Genomic DNA, 21,580 nt, shown 5'->3' on the forward strand with positions numbered 1-21,580 from the left:
ACGTCGCGGATCTTCGACAGGCCGGAGCCGCGATAGTGATGTCGCACTTAAAGGAATCATGCGTGCGCCCTTAGATACGCGTTTTACGCCTCGGAGCGTCACAATGATTTCAGTCCCAGTCGAGATATGGAGTGCAAGTTATTTCACACTCGTGTGGAAAGTTAATTTGGAAAATTACGAAAAACAGCGAAATGTAGATCGTAAAATTTCAATATCTTGTATCGCAGACACATAACACTTGTCGCAAAAGATCTATTAATTAAAACTGAATATATAATGTGCCATAATATTTAATATAAAAATAATGTATATTTAATATTTAATATTTAATACATAAATTTAATATATAATCAAGAAATTGATTTGCACGCGTATGTTTTCTCTTAAATATATATATATATATATATATATATATATATATATATATATGTATATATATATATATGTTGTAATTAAATTATTAATATTAATATACATTAAAAAATAAATGTAATCCGTATGGGATTAGTATATAGGAAAGAGAGAGAGAGAGAAATTTAAAGTTTCATCAATCAAAAATCTTTTGTATCTACAAAAAACGATTGTTGCGTCATTGCATCGAATTGCATCGGAGCTTAAAATTGAGTCAGCGCTGTCAAAACTTCGTTGCATCGGGTTGCCATGTAGTGGCGCAGACACCGCGAGCGAGTATTCAATGAAATTACACCGCAATGGAAACTTTGTTCCACCGATATCCACTATATCAAAGTTTGACGGCAGGGGGGAGGGGGAAAAAAAAGAGGTACTCGCTTTCGCACTGCCTACGCACCGCTTCAATCAATATCAGTTTCAATAATGTCGAAAAAGTTTCGCCTTTAGCAATTTCGAACAATTCGCTTTCAATTTTAACGATCCCGAGGAATTTAGTTTCAATTACTGCGATCTCGAAACATTTTCAACTCCGGGAAAAAATTAATAAAATTTTTCTCAATACTTTATTATAAAATTACTAATAATATTAGAAAACGACTAAGAGATATTGCGTGTTTCTATTTCATATAGCGCTGCTCTTGCAATTTTATTACTTTTGATATCAAAGTCTAAAACTACAATGTACACGTGCCGTCAATTTTTATCTCAGTCAGTTCTCTAACACCGCAAGATTGGCGGTTTCAACGGAATCGAAGGATATGTTGCTATATAATATAAATCCGGCTATACTCGCATTATTTGTTAATACTGAAACGTGAACGTTCCGAGATCCGGATCCGGTCGGGAGCAGGCCTGTCCAAACAAGGGCGTCGTAACGGAAACGTAATAATATTCTTGTTCGACCCTTCATGCGGATTCCTGGCACTCCCGGACTCGGCGCGGCCGGAGGAAGCAACCGTTCGTTTACTCGGCGCCAGATATTGAGCAAGTAGTAGAGCCAGCGCATAAGTCGGCCGGGGCGACGCCGGCTCTTAAAACTCACCCCTCCTCCGGTTACGTTCCGCTCGTTCTGGCTGGTTAAGTTAACAGAACGCGCATCCCCGCAAACGGCAGGAAGTTTCGGGACCGTTTCCCGACTGCAGAACTCGATGCTTCGTCGAGCATATCGATATTTAAGAGTATCCGGGGGGGGTAACCGAAAGAGTTCATTCAGCCGCGAGTAAATCCAAAGTTACGGCGAATTTTTCTCGAAAAGAAGAATCGCTTAACGTAGCGGCATCGTTGGATTTGCGTAATTTATTCGATAAGATAGAGGAATGTAATTGGATTTATTGATAGCGCGAGAAAAACAATCGGAAAGAATTTAAATTTGACAGTTTAAATATTCCTCTATTATTTTTTTTTTCGATTTGAATGTCATTAGCCAGTAATAAAATAATATTGTGATCACGTAATATTTTCCGCTTCAAGACACATTTTTCTTCTCTTTATAACTGGAATATAATCGTACAAGAAAATGCAATGGAACTTTGGGAAGTAAAACTAGAATACGTTGGTATGCAAAATAACTTTTAAACTCCTCTCACTTCTCCTTCCGAGTCTCTTTCGGAACAACGAGAGGAGACACGCAGTCAGTGCGCTGTCATGCCGGAATAAAAGATCCTCTGTTATTGCCTGCTTATTGTGCTGTTTTGCATGCCGCGGCGTCCAGGGATCGGATTTCCTATGCGAAGTGCATCGCGCGTTCCTTTCCCACCGTTGTCGTCGACGACGACGACGACGTCGAGACAGGATCGTTTACAAGCATTCCTTTCATCGCGCCCCTAAATCCGCGAATGCGCGCGGCTTTTTCACGATATTTGTACGAAGCTCGCGATCTATAAGAGAGCATTTAAAATTCTGAATCCCGAATAATGCGTCGCGGAGAGAGAAACAAGATCAATAATAATAATAGCGAGAATAATAAATTTTTAGAGATAGAAAATCGAAAAATAATAAATATATATTATAATTAATAAATATATATATATAATTTATATTATAATTATTATATAACTATAATTTGTATGATCATCAATACGTTATAAACAACTTTACGTAAATTTCTGTGCTTATCGCAAGCAAATCACATTTCGAGAATATGAATGCAATTCAAATTGATGTTCTAAACGAAGGTAATGTTTCATTGGTTTAACGCTAACGGAGTAATATCAATTACATTCGGATCCGAGGTTCGCTCGTTAATTGTGATAATAATTTGCAATCTCGATGCATAAACGGCACCGGTGTTCACTGATCAAGGAGGAAAGCAGTGATTAGAGGCTTTTCATGATCGAGTAAACGGCTATTGCCAAGATAAACATGAACCTCTAAGTCTCCCGTTATGATAGCGAAGAGCGCGAGGCGCGCGCGCGTCATTAATTCGCCTAATGGCGCAGCTAACTAATACTGATTATGTCCGTAGTTCATAGGAACGTTATTTATGCAGAGAGATGAAACTCGCACATGCGAGAAGATTGCGACATGTAATCAAAACTCCTTTTGATTAAATCTTTGCGTTAACGAAGAATCTTAGAAATATATCCTACCAAACGACCGAAACATGCTTAAACATATTTTTAGAAAGTGATTTAATAAGTAACTAATTTTCTATCATTATATTCTCTACGCACGTGGCAATTTAATTTAAGTAACGTATTAAAATAAACCTACTTTAATAAAGATATATATGTTAAGAAAGTTGAAATCCAATTTCAACTTTTCTATTAACTTTCCAATAATTAAATAGACTTTTCAAAATGATAATTGTTATTAGATGACAAAATCATTTTCTCAAATAAAGAGTTAAAAATATTTAAACATATTTATATTTATTCTTATGTTTAATTTTAAAATGTCGCCAGTAGATAAATTAATAGACGAGTGTTTATACGACCAAATTGGCAATTTATTGTTTGATTGTTTTATCAAGACGTTTCGATCATATGGTTTTGGTCCTTATCAAGTGAACTAAAATAACAATATTATAAATAATGATAGTCACGTTACAAAAGTAAAAAGTAGAAAGAGAAAAATCGAAATGTCAAACTGACATTGTGTCAACCACTATGTTTGGGATACTGAGAACGACTAAACGACCTTTATTAATCTATCGTATATGTTGTTTAAATTCTCTGTGTCTGTTTGAGAGTTAATAGTGTTGTCAAATCTTTTAATAAAAAACATTTCAGCTATTTCTCTCTTTCTTACATCCCAAACATAGTGGTTGACACAATGTCAGTTTGACATTTCGATTTTTCTCTTTCTACTTTTTAACTATAACGCAGGTACATAATTCCGTTTATTTCATTTGTAACGTGACTATCATTATTTATAATATTGTTATTTTAGTTCACTTGATAAGGACCAAAACCATATGGTCGAAACATCGTGATAGAACAATCAAACAATAAATTGCCAGTTTGGTCGTATAAACGCTCGTCTATATATATTTATATTAACAATTGTTGTCTTTTCAATATCGCGTTGCAATTCCCTTATAATCGTAGTCAGAAATATCGGAAATATCTAAGAGATATAAAAATGCATCGTCGAGCGCGGCGCAATGTGCGGACAAATGAAAATGCAGTCAGCAATCATCTCGAGTGCGATAACGAGCGAATGAGATATTTTTGCGGAACGATTATTATTACGATCGAAGAAAATTCTCGGTGCAACGCATTCGAGAGATGGTGCACCGTTGCGTTTTCTGCTTGTGAAGCTGCATCTACTCATATTACGGATTAGGCATCGTCATCTCATTTAAATTCGCTTTCACGCATCATTAATCCATCCCCCAGAAATATCCTTTGTTCCTTGTTCGAGCGATGAGTCGGCGAGAAAAAGGCGCGCCAGAAGCACGCAGCGGATCGCAGTTTCATCTTACTTTTGAATAATGAAAAACGAGCCGCACCGCGCAGAAGTAATTCCGTCCAGTGTCGGGACGGGAAAAACGATGCTTATTACATCGCAATAAGTGCGGTCTTAACGACGGCAGTCTCTCGAGGGAGGACTAATTCCTGCTTTTTGTCGCGGTAGAACGCGCGAATTATCGCCCTTTAGCGAGCCATCGTGATGACGTCGTCGGCGGATGAGCAAAAAATTTTGCACACTCCGCCGAAAATGCGAAAAATGCTTCTCTCGTAGCTTTATATATATAGTATATATATATCTCTCATATAATTTAATATCTCTATAATAATTCAAGTATTCATCCTCTGTAGTTTACGATGCATATTAATAAACTAATTGTAATTAAAAAATGATTTTTCGACGTAGAAACGTACGGAAAATCTACAATTGATATTAAATGTCATTCATAAAAATAAATTCGAAAAAAGAAGCGCGAGCATTTGAACGCGCGATTATTTTTCTCATATCGTTTGACTTGTGGCATATACGACCGCCATCCGTCGCCTTCGATCGATAACACCTCCGTATAAAGTTCGCGCGTGCAAAAAAAAAAGAAGAGGCCATCTCCACCGCGTCTCTATTGCGACTCGCGTTGCAATTCTATCGGTTCTACGAAGAATGGTCGTAGGATTGGCACGAGAATAACTCACTCCTGGTATAATCCGACGATGAAATGCGCCAAACCCGGGGAGCTCTTCCGCCCTTTTCTCCCTTCCTCTTCCTGAGATTTTAAAGTTTCGTATCCTCGACGCGCGAGAACAGCGATATGGCGAAGTTCCTACGGTCTGGACGAATCCTCGCCGAGGCGCGAGGATAATCCGATACGGCTTGCCGGGAATGTAATTTACTCGAGGGGGGTTGGGGGTCCGCGCGTCTCACCATCGAACCACGTGGAACCTCTTTATCCCCCTTCTTCCCCCTTTTCCCTTCTTTCCCTCACACCAATCCACCCGATTCCACCTCGTGTCTATCGCGGGCACATTTTCCGGAGTATATTAGATTTTCCTCCCGGGACTTTTGTAAATACAATATCTCCTTCACGACAAAATGACAGATGATCCAATAATTCCGCAGACGTATGTCGAGTATAAGAGAAAGAGAGGTGCCTTTTAATAAATTATATTATTATTTCAGTTTACGCGCGTATCATGTAAAATGTTTTATAATTTTGAGATTAATATATGTATTTTTGTCTTTCATACAATTTTTTAAAATCGTAACTTTTTTTTTTACATTTTTACTTTTTTTCTCAAGTAATTTGTTTTTTATTGTATATATTATTAATATTAATACTATTGTACATTCGATTATTAAAACGTGTAATTAATTTTTACCTTTGTCGAAGGAGATATTATTTCGATCTTTCATCTATTCATCATTAAATATATCTATATTATATGCATATTTTAACGCTGCGTATTATTTAAATTATAATTATTTCCCATATGCAGTCTATGCAAGGTGAAATAATTATATCTTCGGTAAATATAAACTAACGGCGGCGGCGGCGTACACGTAAGATTAATGAGATCGGCAACTATCAGAAACTGCATCTAAATTACACGCCTAGAAAGATGCCAGAATAAATGAAGTTAACAAAGACGAGATAAGAAGGCAAGTAGCTCGACCGGCCCTCGATTCAAATGCATTTCATCTTGCAAGATCACCGGCTAGTTTTCTTAATTCTTGGATTGTCGCGCGACTTAATTTCGACAGAAATTAGATAAAGATCCAATCCACACAGCGCAGCTGAGATTTATTGCGACTTATATACCGACAACGTTCGTGACTAGAAAAATACTCGGTGGATTTGTAGTATATCCTGCTACAATTACTTATACGCTTGTCCGGTGAATAATTAGCTTGCGTCTCGAGAAAAAAAAAGGACGTATTCGCTCTTCCGCGCAACATAATTAATTTTATCTGCCCTCCGACATGCTGGTTCCCACGATTCTAATCATCCCGCATCGCGAAAATATTTTTCCTGCTATGAAAGAAGAGGATTTAGAAAATAATTGTTGTTACTTATTTAATTATTCCTCTTAGTATTAACAATTCTTTTCCCAATATTCCAATACCGTTGGTATAAATATTAATGTTTAAATGCAGTTTATAAAAGCGCAATATGTATATTATTATATGTAATTATGTGCAATCTCATATACATATATGCGCGACATTTATCAAGTCCATTGCTCGTCATATATCAAAGCAACACAAAGGAACATAACGGGCCACAAGAAGTACTAACGTCCTTCTCGATCGCATTGTTATACGTGCGTAGTCGTTCGTGATCTTGCAACAGCAGCGAGGATGATTTGAGGAAAATCGACGATGCAGTCTTTCAACTTCATCTTACGATTGCGGATAGGCGCGATAAATAATTCGGACCCGCGAAAATTCATTCGTGAAAAACGCGTAAATCACGCGAGATTACGCCGATCCGAGAGGGATACCGCCGCCACCGCCTTCGTCCGTGCTTGTTTTTGTCGTGATATTTTATAGACTTGCAAAAGGGGCGCGGAAAAGGGCACGTCAAAAGCACACCGCACGTCATCCTCATTCTATCCGGAAGGTCCGTCTTACGACAACAAGCATTTCGGGATGCTCTCCTTCTCTTTTCTCTCTCTCTCTCTGTCGTCGATTCAACCGGGAAAGGTAAAATGGATTAAAATGCGAAACGAGTTCGGAATTATTACGCCGCTCGGTATACATGCGTGCAATCTTTTCATCTCGATGGAAACGTCGAGGTAATCGCGAATGCTTTACGCTGGAAATTGCGCGACGGGAAATGAAATGTGGTATAAGTACATATGTCTCGTTTGTACGCAATAATGAAATATCACGTAATGTGAAATGTTGTATAAAAACGCAGAATTTCTTCATTTAACGTAATGCAAATGTATAAATTTTATTATTCGTTTTACAATATCGTACGTTATACGCGTTACATAGTGATCCTTTTAGCATAAAATTATATCTGACTTTGAGAAGTTTCAATTTAAAAAAGATCCTGCTACACACACATAAAAAGATTTTTTTATGCCTCATTTATACGATAGAGATTTTTATATTTAATAAATTTAATAAAATTAAAAATCAGCATTTTAAAAATTCTAAACATAAAACAAAATCATATAACATTATTGCAATTAGTTACGTCATTTTATAAAAATATAAAATTATGTTAATTAATTATCGCCACCGTTATTAACAAGACTATACTATATTAGAATTTAAACAAATTAATCTGATCACCATAACGTCATTGATAATTAAATCGCAATATACCCTTCCGGATGATAATTTCGCATTTATAATCAGCGCTGCCGATCGGCAATAACGTATCAAACGATCCGGGCGTCGTGAGATTATCAATGGCAACGGAATAAATCAGTCGGCGGCGATTATACGGGGCGCCGGGCGTTAAGACGTTCTCCCTGGAAGTGACATAACGCGAATAAACTGCGCGAAAGGAGAGAAACGTGATTACGGCGAGGGACGCTCTCTCGCACTCGCTCCCTATCTCGGAGGGACCCAGGGTATTTCTGCAGTCTGCGGGGTCTGGTTTACGAGGGTCGCCGTTATCTGATACGGCGAACGCGGCGCCGAATGCCACCGCATCCTGGCGCAGTCAGCCGCGCGTGCAAGTCTCGACCAGATCGAGACTACACCACACCACTTGAACCGCCGTCCTCGCAATTGCAATCTCGTTCCGGAGAGAGCGGGTGCAAGTTAACGGATCGGCGACTCCGTGCAAGACGGAGACCATAGTTTTCAGATGCTTGGACCGATCGAACGGATAGAATTAAGTTCCGAAGTTTGATCGAGTTGGCTGCTGCTACTGCGCGCGGTTTCGAACCGATATTAAAGTATCTTACCGCCACTTTAAGTCTCCTCTCGATGTAAACAGTGGCAGGATAAAATAAAAATTTATATAACAACTTTAAATGCGATATGTAAATCTTTTTCGGAAAATAATTTTTTTGGGGATATCTATTTATATATATTTATTTTTCTGTTCTATTCAAATTTCTCAAATTTCATTATTAAAATTCAATAATTTAATATTGTGAGTTTAAAATCGTAATAGTCGCGTATTCGATCATTGTATTATAAATTTCTCATGTGATCAATTTAATTTTAATCATGCTAGAAATAACTTTTTTCTTTCGAAATCTCAAAGAGTGAGATAAACATTAATACTTTTACTTCAATTAAGTCACTTATTTTTATCTCAATTTTTCGCTTTCACTGAGAGACGAGTTTATGGTTTTGAAGAGACGACATACCTTGTTAATTTGCCGCTGCAACTTTGTGATCGTCGCTCGATCTCGTTGAGCCGCGATACGTTCCGCCAGCAACGCTTGTTCCAGTTCTTGCACTCGCTCCTCCAAGCTTTCCTGTAACAGACGACAAAGAATTATGCACAAAATGTGAAATGTGAAACGGCAAGGGGTGACAGAATTACGCATGTTTATGCATTTATCATTGTGTGCGGACAAATTTTCCATACGTTGCATACATAAGTAGCGCAAGATTAATTGCAGTTGGTATCTAAATTTTGGGATTATATTTGTACTCGGAAAAAAACTCGAATGCAAAATTTCGTATGCAACTCATATGTCGACCGAAAATGCCATTACACTGATTTCCAATTAACTTCTCGTCTCGAGCGATGCAATTCCGAAATCCGTCCGTAACATTCAACGGGATATTCTCGGCTGAATTCCCGTTACCTGAGTTTTAAGCTGCCTTAACAGGAGCTTAAACTTTAAGGAGAGAGAGATATCACACTCTCCTCTCGTATATTTGAAGATTACCGCGCCGATGCACGTCGGAGAATCGGATTCCTGAAAGCGAGAAACCTTGTCGGTCCGGTCGATTCTTGTCTGCTTGCGGTTCGCCGAGAAAGACATCGATATTCTTAAATAATCCCAAAGTAGCCACAAGATAAAACCAGCGACAAGTTTCACTTTAATTTAAATAATTTAATTTAGAAATAATATAATCTCGATCATACTCTCTACAAAATAAAACGCACTTAAGATTTGAATTTAATTTACAAATAAAAATTAATCATTCAAATAAAAGAATATTATTTATTTATTACTTGTGTCAACAAAAAATAATTAATATTACTATTTGAAAAATATTCAAAATTTAGATTAATATTTTGAAGACTTTAATTAATGAGATATTAATTTTTTTTTATACCAATATCGAATTGGAACTTACTCCAAGCGAGCACACAGAACCGAACAATTTGCTTGGCAATGTCATGGCAGCCGTCCTTCGAATTGATTTACAATCTTCGCGAGGCATTTCTGATTATCAACAATGGTTATTGGAGAGAAGCCCCGGCGCCGGGACGGAATGGTAATGAACCTTGCCTAGTCTCCGGGGGCTGTTGATCGCGATTTGACCATAAGTATTGGGCGCGATCTATTAGATTCAAAGAGACGCCGACGCGGCGTCGAGGGTGCCCGTCCCCTCTTTCCCCCCTCCCCCTCCCCCCCACTCAATTTCGTCCCGTACATCCGTAAACGGATTCGTATGCGGGGGCACGTAGTCGCAATTCACCCTTCTCGATCCCTCGGCCACACCACACAACGCGCGTTCATTGTTTGCCACCAGCGGCTCTCGTATCCCGCACACAAGAACAGACAGCGCGTTTCCGCGAGCGCCCTTACTTACTTTTAAATCCATCCGCAGTAACGCGCGAGAGCGTTCGCGCAGAGCGAATTATCGGGAATTATTCTCGTCCCGGCTGCACTTCCGAAAATGGTTATACATTTGTATCTCGCGTACGCGAATTATCTTTTTATAAAAAATCTCTCTTCGGCGATAGAATTCCAAATGTATATTCAAAAATTTTTTTTTATATACACGCTATAATTTTAAGTCAAAAATTATTATTTTTGAAAATATTTTTGTAAAGAATAAAACACACAAGCATATATGCAATATTATATTACGTCATATTATATCTATATGAAATAAATATAATATCGTAATTAAAAAAAAATAAATAAATAACATATACTATATAATTTTACATTTTTCTATTATTGATGAAAAAATTCAGCATAATTAATAATGAAAAAAGAAAATCATCAAGTAGATTATATATAGTCTATTGTAGAATATATCACGTCGCGAATAATTACAAAACTGCGTGGTGGAAAGGTGTAAAGACTTTCGTGACCCATAGTCATTCTTTGTATCGAAGGAAAATGTTGCAGGTTGCTAGATCGGTATGCGATATTTCTCTACACATGAAACTGAAGTACGAATGTTTATTTATTTAAATTAAAAATTTTCTGCCGAGTCGTTACAAATGATAAGCAAATTTATGAAACGTGTACTGATATTGATTAAACAGGATTAAACGATATGACATTTTAAATATGATACTAGCGATGTGAAGTGAATTGATGAGAATTCGGAATAAAAGATTATACACAGGGCTATCAATTATAAACTATTAAAAGAATAGAATAATAATGCAAATGAAATTCAATGAGAGATTCCTCCATAAAATCAATCTCTCGTAAACCATAACATTGCTCGCCTCCATAAACTTTGCACGTCGTAGTAAAATAATTTAAATGTCAAATGATTTATATTTAAATGATATTATATGTGTTTGAAATAAATACCGTAGAATATTATATTTCTCAAATATCTGTATCATTGTTATTATTTGCTCACTCGGCAAAAACGATTTAATTATATTAAATTATTTGTACGACAAAACACAAAAGCCGAGAGATAATATCAGCAAGCTGTAACTGATATCACGTGTCGATATCGCGTTGCAAACATTATTCGCCCGCTCGTCGGAATAATAAATATATTTAATTCGCGATATATTATATATACACGGCGGGAATAAATATCAATGGCTTGACAAACGATGTTGCACGCAAGTGTTCCACGGCCGTTTAGTAAAACGCTCTTATCTCTCTCCCTAGTCGTGGACCGCAATTATAACGAGCGCCGACGTTGCATAATCAGTTCTGCCCTGCATTAGGGCGCGGACCCGACGGTATAGAGGGTCGAGAGAGCACACCGGCGGTATACACGTCCGAGGACCCGTAGAATTAGCACGGGGACTTCCGGGACGTCATTTAAAGTGCGGACCCGCGATGAATCCACTCTATATGCAGAGATTCCGTTAAATTGCAAACGCCCGTTTCCCCCTCCTTCCCCCCCCCACCCCTCCGTCTCCCGAGCATCCCGGGGAAAGGGTGGATCCTGACACGGGAGGGTTAAGGTATTGCTCTGCCTCACCGACGTGTAATCAGACCACCCGACTGACTCCTGAACGAAAGCGGCAGCGTTCTGTGTCTTGCGGCCTCCTTTTCAAGCGAGCAAAAACGTGAACGGAAAAATCGTCCCGACCTTAATTTCCACCATTAACTGCGCCTTGATTTTCACCGTCGAAAGTAAATAAAAAGACATTCAATTGTAAATCAATTTATTCTCGAGTGTCAATCGACTCGAATTTAATCACCGGAATGTGAATTGCGAATAAAAGAATAAAAATTTGAGAGATTAATTGACATTAAGATTAAAAGAATTAAACTACATATTGAGTGCAAAAAGTCGCAAAAATCTTCGAGGCAACATTTGGGGGAAAGAAATTATATACATATATTAAGTGCGAATCGATTTTGCGAGAACGCGCGTCCTTTTTGTAAATTCAGACAAGACGGACTTTCTTCCGAGTTTTTACGGTACGGATGTACCTTTCTCCCTCCCTCTTTCGCAGGATGAACACTGAATTATGATCGTGATTTCCGGCGAGATGGACCTTCCGGGCTGGCAAAAGTCCAGTACTTCGCGAAAGTGCGCGGATAAATCAAACGCGTTTTTTTTGGCCGCCGTACCAAGGCGTTAGTTTATCGCCATGTAAATCATCGGCGCCGCGACGGCGACGACCGGCGTCGATAGAAAAATACACGCCGTTTGCCGGCTTCTCTATAGGCCGCGACAAAATCACAAGTTTCAAGATATGATTACATAACTAACGTCAAAAATAATTAAATCAAAGATGAATGCGCATTTCGAGAATTATGGTTACTTTTATCTATTTAATACGAGTATTATCTTAAAATATGTAAAATGCTTATTATTATTCATTCTGAATGTAACTAGTGTGCTTTTGCATTCTTCTTTTATATTCTAAAAAATAAATAGACATACACAATAATAAATAGTGATCAATTAATATTTCCAACACAAAAGTAAAAATTCAAAATTTTTAATAATATTATATTATATCTATGAAAAATTAAAATCATAATAAAAATCAACGTATTATATAAATTACAGAAAAATCTACAAACTCTAAATTTTGGTCTTTTCCAAAAGTACTTTCCATACTTTATTTCTCATCACATTGTTCCATGCTTCAGTTGATAATTCATTCAAGCAATTGTCGTTGCTTCTCGCATATTCTGAGACAACCTGTAGTAGACGAGATATCGACTACATTCTCACCATAGAAATCGCTTCGAGAATGCATTATATCGCATTTTATTACCGTGGCGTGCGGATGGCATATACTCTATACAGGAGTAATAGAGTAACAGAATTTATAGACGAAAGTCTTATGACGTTTCCTTTCTGTGCGGTATATAAGCTTTATCGACACATTGTTATCTTTATTTACTCGCGCGCGTCTAGATTTCATTTCAGATATTTACGAACTTGTCCCGTGGAGCTCTGCCGTGCGCCCCGCATCGTCGTTTTAACGGCCACTCCGCACGATTGCACGTCTACATATTTATCGGGCAACAATAACGCGCGAGAGCGAATGCCGATCGAGAAATCGCATCGTTGGGATTTAATCTGGGTCGCGAGGAAAATAGATTAATCGTCTAACGATACGAACTATTTGGATCAAATTCTTTTCTCCCTATGTTTTAAAGATTTGCGTTTTCATATTTTGCCTAAACATAGCTCGTCATAAGTCTAAATATTCTCCCTCTTTCTCTAAATAAATTTATATCACTGTACGTAATATAAAATTACAATTTTGTTTTAAACAAAGAAAAAAATAGGTCCCATATTTCGTTGGGATTTTAACTACCGAGATATTCGTTTCAGTTAATTTGCGTATAATTTAGTTCACATTCGCGAATTTATCGCATCGTAAATGGATCAGACGGAATTTCCGGTAACGCCAAATTCCCTCGGGATTGGATCTCTCTAGTCGTCGCTCTATCACGCCATCAACTCCACGTGTATAAGCTTGCTGCGTTTGTGCCCGTTTTCGGCCCCTTACCGCGGCCTTTATAAAGAAGTTGCGGGAGTATTTCGAAAGCGCGCTCGAGAGAATTGATTCCCTCCGAAAGATGAGAGCGAAAGGGATGATGAGGGGCGAGGGGAGTAGTAAAAGAAGCAGAGGCACTAAAGATTAGGACATCGGGAGGGAAAGAGAGCAGCGAGGAGGAAAGGCCTTCTTCCCTTCCGATGTGCTTTTATACCTTCGTTGAACGGAGACATTTTAATTTACGGTCCCTATATTATGATATCGCGCCGTCGAATTCCGTTTCCACGTGGCTGAGGAAGATTTCTCTCGCCGTATCATCGGATTCTCATATTGTCGTACTCGAAGAATGAGAGATGAAGACATCTTTTATGAACGAGAAAGATAAAAGAAATCTCCGCGCTATCTCCTCCAAATCGCGCATCCAGTTCGTTGCGTCGCGAGTGATTTTTTGCCGAAATCGCGACTCGGTTCATTCATTCGTGTCGTGGAACGCAATTAAAACGCGTGCTACTTGCAAGTTAAAGAGAGAAAACGCGTTTTCTTTCGAGTGAAACCCGATGAATTAATCAAATAACGTCGTATGATCGATGTATGGGAAACGTTATCGGAATTTATTTATTTTTTTTTCGTCTGTCTGAGATTATTGCAAGTCATCGACTATTATTTATAAAGTACATTTTCATATTATATATATTCAGAATGATCGATATCAGTTTTAATTTAAGAAAAATATTATTCAATCCGGCAAAAATCAATTATTTCGTTTGCTTGTCCGAAACAAGATATCGACAATTTCATATTTTTTTTACACAATGAAATTTTAATATTTCATATTTGTAATAAAATATTATGTATTTTTCGCAATAATTTTCTATTAATCATTTTCTTATTTAAATTTTATTATATTTTTTATAAAAAAATATTGATAATATTAACAATAAAATATGTTTAATAACAAGGATTCCGCATCTCGAAATAAAATTCCAGAAAAAGAATTAATGCGAAATGCGGACGTAATTCCCGTCTCCCTTGAGTGAACCGAGAAACGACTACGAAAAGTTAGCTGCGAAGACGACGTTTTATCGAGGACATTGATCTCTCGCTCAACCCCTCGAGCTATCTCGCCGTTTTCTGTAGTCCGCGTCCTGGCAGTCGTTGCGCGTCACGTAAAAAGGAAGTTAGATGTTGGCGAAATTCGATGGATGGTGCACCTTTAAGATGCAACTGCTGCCGCGGCGTCGGAGGACGAAGAACAATGGGGGGCTGGATAAAGGGGTGCGAGGTCGCTTCAGGGACGGCAGAAGAAGAGGGATGGGTGCTCAAGCTTACTCGTGAACGAGAAACGTAGAAGGGAAAGGGTGGCTTCGAGAGAGCTCGAAGGGTGGCTAATAGAAACGAAGGGCCCGTCTGTCGTCGAGGAACAAAGCCGTACAGGTGCTATTGATGAAAGATCGTAATGTAAAAAAAAAGTGAGAGAGAGAGAGAGGGGGAAAAAGAACTCTGACAATCAATATATATAATATCGAATCGATGTCGTTCGACTTGCAGTATGTAATTCTGTTCCTTTTTTTCGATTCCCCGAAAAAGTTTTGTAGATATTAAAGTTTATAATAAAATCGAAAAAATAAATAAATTCTTATCATAATAATTATAAAACATAATAATTGTATAAATAATTATATTATATAATAATTTTTTACAAATAAATCTTATTAATCATTTTCCGTGTATCAATCGAATATAATATACTCAGTGGCACGGAATAAATCGCTATGAGCGATTCCTGTGAACAAGGGTGAAAGATGATAATTCAACTACGTCCCAATAATCTGTATACGGTTGTGAGAGGAATCTTACGAGGCTATGAAATGCGAGAGATCGTCGTTCGATGAACGAGGAGATCCCGACACGACGGTATGCGCGGTATTTGAAATAAGAAATACCCTTAAATCCCCGAAAGCCCGACGGGGTGAAAAACAGGGGATGGGACGAAGCGAACGAATAAGAAATGAGTGTACATTCCTCAATCAGCCGATATATTTATCCAAGACGGGACGAGCGAGATTTTTGCTCGCAAGGATTCCACGATTATTGCTCGAAAGCGGAAGAGAATCTCAGGAGCGCGGCGATTATTTTTCTAATTTGTGAAATTAAAGATTTATTAGCCCTTTAATCTGCCGGCTTTCGCTGGCACTTAACATATATTAACGGTATTTTTGAAAGAATATTAAAATCATATAAATCTGCTGAAATCGGTTATTAAAATTATGAAATTAATCTATTTCTATAAAAAAAAAGATTAACCAATTATTAAATTTAAAAGTAATAATTATTATCTTATCAAACATCATAAAGTGAAAAAACGATATAAACGAAAAAAACAATGACAGTTATCTAACGCTACTAATCGCTTGAGCGAGCATGTCTGTTTGCACTTGACTGCATCCAGATTCTGGCAAGTCGCGTTATCGTTCTCGAAAAGGAAATCCTTAATCCTTCTTAAGTGGGCATATATATATATTTCGTGTCGCGGGAGAGATAAGTCGGCCACCGCGGCTGTTTATACGCAGATTAGGTGCCAAAAATATAGTCGTGCGCGGCAATATTTTTTTACGGTTGTGCATGAACGCGATTTAAGCGAAAATGAAACGCAAATAACCGGAAAGATTTGATAAGGGTAAATCCAAATTTATATTCCCGCAGATTAAACTTTAAGAAATTTATAATTATTCTATATATAAAAAAGCAAAAAATATAGGGATATAATAAACGTAAGCAATCGTGGTTCAATAATATTCCTCGAATCATTTTAACAAAAAATTATGGTATAATGGATAATAGATGAAAAATTATATATATGGTAGTTATTGCGTGCGAATTGTGTGTGCAGTCTCACTTTTCCATTTAATAACAAATTGATTCTTGTTTTACCTTTACGAAGATATATTTAAATAAATCATTCTGTACTCGTGAAATGAATAGGAGGAAAATAATCACGCGGCACATGGAAAATTGCTTTTTTATTTAAATCCCATTCGCGACGGCATTTGCCCTCGTAGTAACGGAGAGGAAAAAAAATATCCACCCGGCGAGAAATTAATCCCGTGGATAAAATTAAATATTCCCGCGACGCATGGTTGTACATGTGTGCATATTCCTCTCGCGATGCTGTCGCGCGAATGATAAAGCGGTTTCTCTCGCTCAAACAGAACGAGCATGGACATACTGTAATCGATCTCGCGGCCGAGATTCTCACACGTCCTCCCCGACACTCGGATCTTATTCCAGATAAGCCAATGGCATTGATCGCAATATCGCGTATCCGTGTTGGATATTGCAACGCGTGGGACGAATAAGCAAAGCGTGACTGCGTACTCTTGTGTCATGACTGTCGCGAGATGCACCGTCACTAATGGCGATCACGAGCTTTAGACAAGATGAAAATTGAAAAGCGCATTATTTAAACAGCGTCTTTCTGATTTTTTCATATTTTTAAGTCATTAATTGAATTGATATAAAATTTACTTGGAAGATTATCAAGAGTACAGTTATTATTAATTGTACTCATAAATTTTATCTCATTCAAAATCATTTCACGAATAATAACATAGGCCAATAAAAAAAAATTTTGTAAAGTAACTAATTAGAGTAGATATCTTTTTATAGATTTTCCGCCACAAAAAACAACGCTGTCCAAATTGCTCCATTACGTCAGGTGTTAAAGTTATTTTGAATTTTAAGAAAAATCAATAATTTTTCAGTCATTAAAAATCTATAAGAAACATCTACTCTGATCCAAAGTTATTTGACAAAATGTTTTTTTTTTGTCAAGTAACTTTGATCCACGGTATTTTTATACATTTTGTTGATAGAACGCGATAGTTTCCATGATTTTTTCCAAATGACAGTTCAAACTTCGAGATTCCGCGCAAAGACAGACGCTTTAACACGCACGACGAAACACAGCAATATTCGTTCAATCCTAAGACGATTTATCGACGCATAAATCAGCGTCGTCATCCGGTCCGCTGCCACGTGCGACAATGGTCGTATGAGAGAGGCGCGAATTGAATTCGCAAATTACATCTCCCGTAAATTGTTAGAGTCGTCTTTAATCCCTTCCTCCACTTCTCCGCCCAGGCTCGACCCAATAGTCGTAAAGGGAAATTCGTGAATGTCCATTCAGTGCGAGCACGTCGCCGGAATCTGTTACGGTACATTAATTTTAAACATCGTTGTTCGGCAAAATCACGACCGGACACAGCGGACATCGTAACACAGCTCTCTCTCTCTCTCTCTCTTTCTCTCTCAGCTCTAATCGATAGTCTAAAGGATCACGACGCAATTTATGCGGCTCCCTCGCGGCGAGCTTTGAATAACTTGTTGACAACATCGTTGAGCAACTAATTTATCGTGAGACAAAATTTTCAGGTAAATTTCAAAATCCAGAACTCTAATAAAATGCAATAAGATTTTAAAATTGGTTAAATTTTTGATTTTTTATCAAAAGAGGATATTAAATACAGATCGCTTTATAAATTTTAATTTAATAATAAAATAATATAATTTCCACAATAATGCTTTGCTTTATTTCATCGATTTTACTCAGAGAAGCTTCGTAATGGCGGCAATTTAAACTTAATACGCGCTTGATTAAATCTCGTGCCCTTTCAAGTCTTAAAGGGCCTTGGAAAGTACAGCACTCATAACAGCACGTCACATGGATTTTTGCTGCCCGTTAAAAGGGAGAGCCCGCTTTGGATTCGAGTATCTTAAATAATTACCAAAGATAATTCGATGAAAGTCTAAAGCCGCCGTGAAGAGACCAGCAGCCAAGAGTACGAAAAGACTCGAGATGATGTCAAGAGGATAGGTCGAAGGTTGTCTTGAAAGGAGCTCGGTGTAAGGAAAGGCGTTGATAAAGAGAACAAGAGATTGGGGAAGGAGAGTAAGAACGGCATTTTCGATCAAGGATGAAACGCGAATGAGAAAACCCGTGAAAAGGTACTTCTCGCTTTCTCCGAAAGACAATGATCTCGAAAACGATCTGAAAGAAGTCTGACAGAAATTTGTAAAATCCTAATATCACAAAAAATACAAATACGTTATATTCGACTATCTGCAATTCTTTTTTAATATTTTCTTTCCTAACTTTTATATTATTTTACTTTCTACAAATTTCACATAGCACATTCTGCACAAAAGAAAATATCTCTTAATATTCAAAAGCTCGTAACATATGTCTCTCGCTCGTAATAGAATAAAGGCAGGACAAGATAATTTTAAACGTCGAACCCTTTGTCTTTCGGTGGAACAAAGAGATGAGCATGCGGGCGACATCGACGAGGCACATTGTGAAAAGTTTACCTTGATTAAAATTGTTTTAATAACACACCGAGATATTACCATAATTATATATAATAATACCATAAAAAATAGCAGGACAACTGGCGACGTAGTCTTTTTTGCGACCATCAAATTTTGTGATATTTATCTTTTTAATCGGATCTTAATATTCCGGCAAAATACTTTCACAATAAAAACAAAATGTGTATATAAAACAATACTATTTATTTTTTTTTTAAATGTTAATATATTTCATAAGATATTTATATTTCATAAAAATTATGACTATTCATAAAAATATATAATAAATGTCAGAGATGAAACTATGCATATCTTCAAAACGTCAAGAAAAAAATAATTAATATTAACCAAAAACTTTTCTAAAAAAATCCGAATATGTTATCCACGCACAATTATTATTTAAAAAATATTATAGCTAAATAAAATAAATATTATAACGCGTCTTTTCTACGTTAATGCAAAAATCGAATATAATATGCATATATCCGATCTCTTGTTTGGCCAAGTCATATGTAGAGACTGCTAATCCACTATACCTTCCCTAGGTCTTTGCCTTCAAGAAACCCCCAACGCCTCGTTCGTCTATTGCATCTTCCGCAGATTAGCACTCGCGACATCGCTCTCACGTGGGAGTCGTGAGATTGCGGCCGCCTCTCATCGATTCCGAGGCTCATAAATTAATCCGCAAAGCGTAGAGCCGCTGTATGTTCTTCACCTTCGCTCGCGATACTAATCGATTACGTCGTGCACGCAATTAAATTATATCGCAATTATTTTGATACCAATCAACGTCAAAAGGCGGTATTAATAATTAGAAATCTAAACATCATCAACCGCAAATAATTAACGGTTGCACCCTCGATTGCGTTGATTGTGTTAATTATTCTTCATAATAATTATCGTGTCAATTATTGTACATATTATTTAACAAGTATCAAAATATGTAATTATTCCATCAAATTACTCCGACGTTTTTCTAGTAAAAGCAAATATTGATTTCAAATTGGTCGTAAAATATGATATTAACGCTAACATATTTCAAGAAAATAATTAAATAATTAAATAAAAAGTCGCAAATACTTACTCTAAAACTGAAAATTAATTCATTCTCAAATTTTCTTAAAAATAACGGGAGAATCTCTTCCGAGTTAGAGAATTATTACGAGTTTTCTCGAGCGGTTTTTTTTTTTTTTTTAATCTTTTCGTCTCGTTCTCGCGTTTTTTAAACAACCGTAATAATCGGTCACGCTTGTCTTTCTCTCGTGGTGGTCTATTCGTTAAAAACCGCCTCGCCGCATATTCGGTGACATCTCGGCTCAGGTGCGCATCTTGAAAAGGGAGAAGAGGAGATAAAGAAGAAGTCATTCCGCGCGATTTTCCCCTCGTCACATCACGGACTGATACACGTCGACATCAAGCGCGATGATTGCGTCGCTGGATTATGGCGTGATTTCTTCGCGGCTGAATTATGCGAAACGAGCCGCTTTATCTCGAATTTATTCGGCCGAAACAATCAGCTGCTGATCAGAAAATAAAATATGATGTTCCGGAATCACGTTTTAATTCCAACATGTGTATTTAGATAATTATTGTGTTATTAGAGTTCTTATCAAAAGATATATGTTGCTAACATAAGGAAAAATTAAATACGATCACTGAAAAATTTATTTTTACACATATTTTAGTTAATAAATTAAGAGAAATAAAAACTCTCTCTCGTATCATATTTCTTTCTTTTCTTATAACATTTAACAAAAAATTTCTCTGACTAAGCACTGATTCTTTCGTACCATTCGACATGAACTTATAAAGTATTTTAGAAAATGGAAATAAACAAAAGTAATTAAAATTACATTATATTCGCTTAGAATGGGCCTCGTGGTAAATTATAAAGAGCCGAACCCCGTTTCGATGCGGCTCTGACGTAAGGGCCGAGAAGATTTTATGAACCTGTCGCGAATCATAAAGTGATCCCGACACCGTACGTTTTTTGATAAAAAGAGCTTCAAGCCGCGACGTATGTCAGAACGCCATTTGCGTTCCTGTTTACGGCATTCTCTTTTTCTCCATCTCGTTCGTTTTTTCGCGTCGCGAAACGCGTCTCGCGCCTTTCGATGCGCTACACGCCGTCAAAAGTTACTGCGATTTTTCTCCGCGGGTAGTCTCGCTGCTCTCTCCACGGACTTTTAAAGGCCTTCGTGCCTTTGTACACGGTGTTCATATCACCTATCCATCCGTCTCGCCATCGAGGAGGGAATCATTCACACCGCTGATATCGCGAAATTAAACTTTAAACGCGTGAATTCTTGCAAATAATTTAAATTATACAATAAACAACCAAGAGAGTTTATTTGCTTCTTATTAATGAACTGGTTTTCTCAGTCTCTTCATCTACAACGATATTACTCCGCTCAGCCAACCTATTTATAACTAAAGAGTGTATATATATATACATATATATGTAAGAAATACGAGGGGAGTCAAAATCGTTTTCAAGAAAGAGAGCTTTACCTACGAATTGTTGAATTAAGACACGAGCCTGCCGACTATCCCGCGACCCTACATACC

General features: G+C 37.3%; 1 protein-coding gene across 7 annotated transcripts in view; it reads right to left on the reverse strand.

Annotated features, from left to right (window-relative positions):
• LOC126853826 (uncharacterized) overlaps window positions 1-21,580 on the reverse strand; it is a 194,661-nt gene that overhangs the window by 51,171 nt on the left and 121,910 nt on the right. For all 7 annotated transcript variants that reach the window (XM_050599872.1, XM_050599871.1, XM_050599870.1 and 4 more), the window contains one exon: window positions 8,655-8,765. In XM_050599872.1, coding sequence (XP_050455829.1) covers window positions 8,655-8,765 — 111 coding nt within the window. The remainder of the gene's footprint in view (window positions 1-8,654; window positions 8,766-21,580) is intronic.

Source organism: Cataglyphis hispanica, chromosome 13 (genome assembly GCF_021464435.1).
Source record: "Cataglyphis hispanica isolate Lineage 1 chromosome 13, ULB_Chis1_1.0, whole genome shotgun sequence".
NCBI classification, from domain to species: Eukaryota; Metazoa; Arthropoda; class Insecta; order Hymenoptera; family Formicidae; genus Cataglyphis; species Cataglyphis hispanica.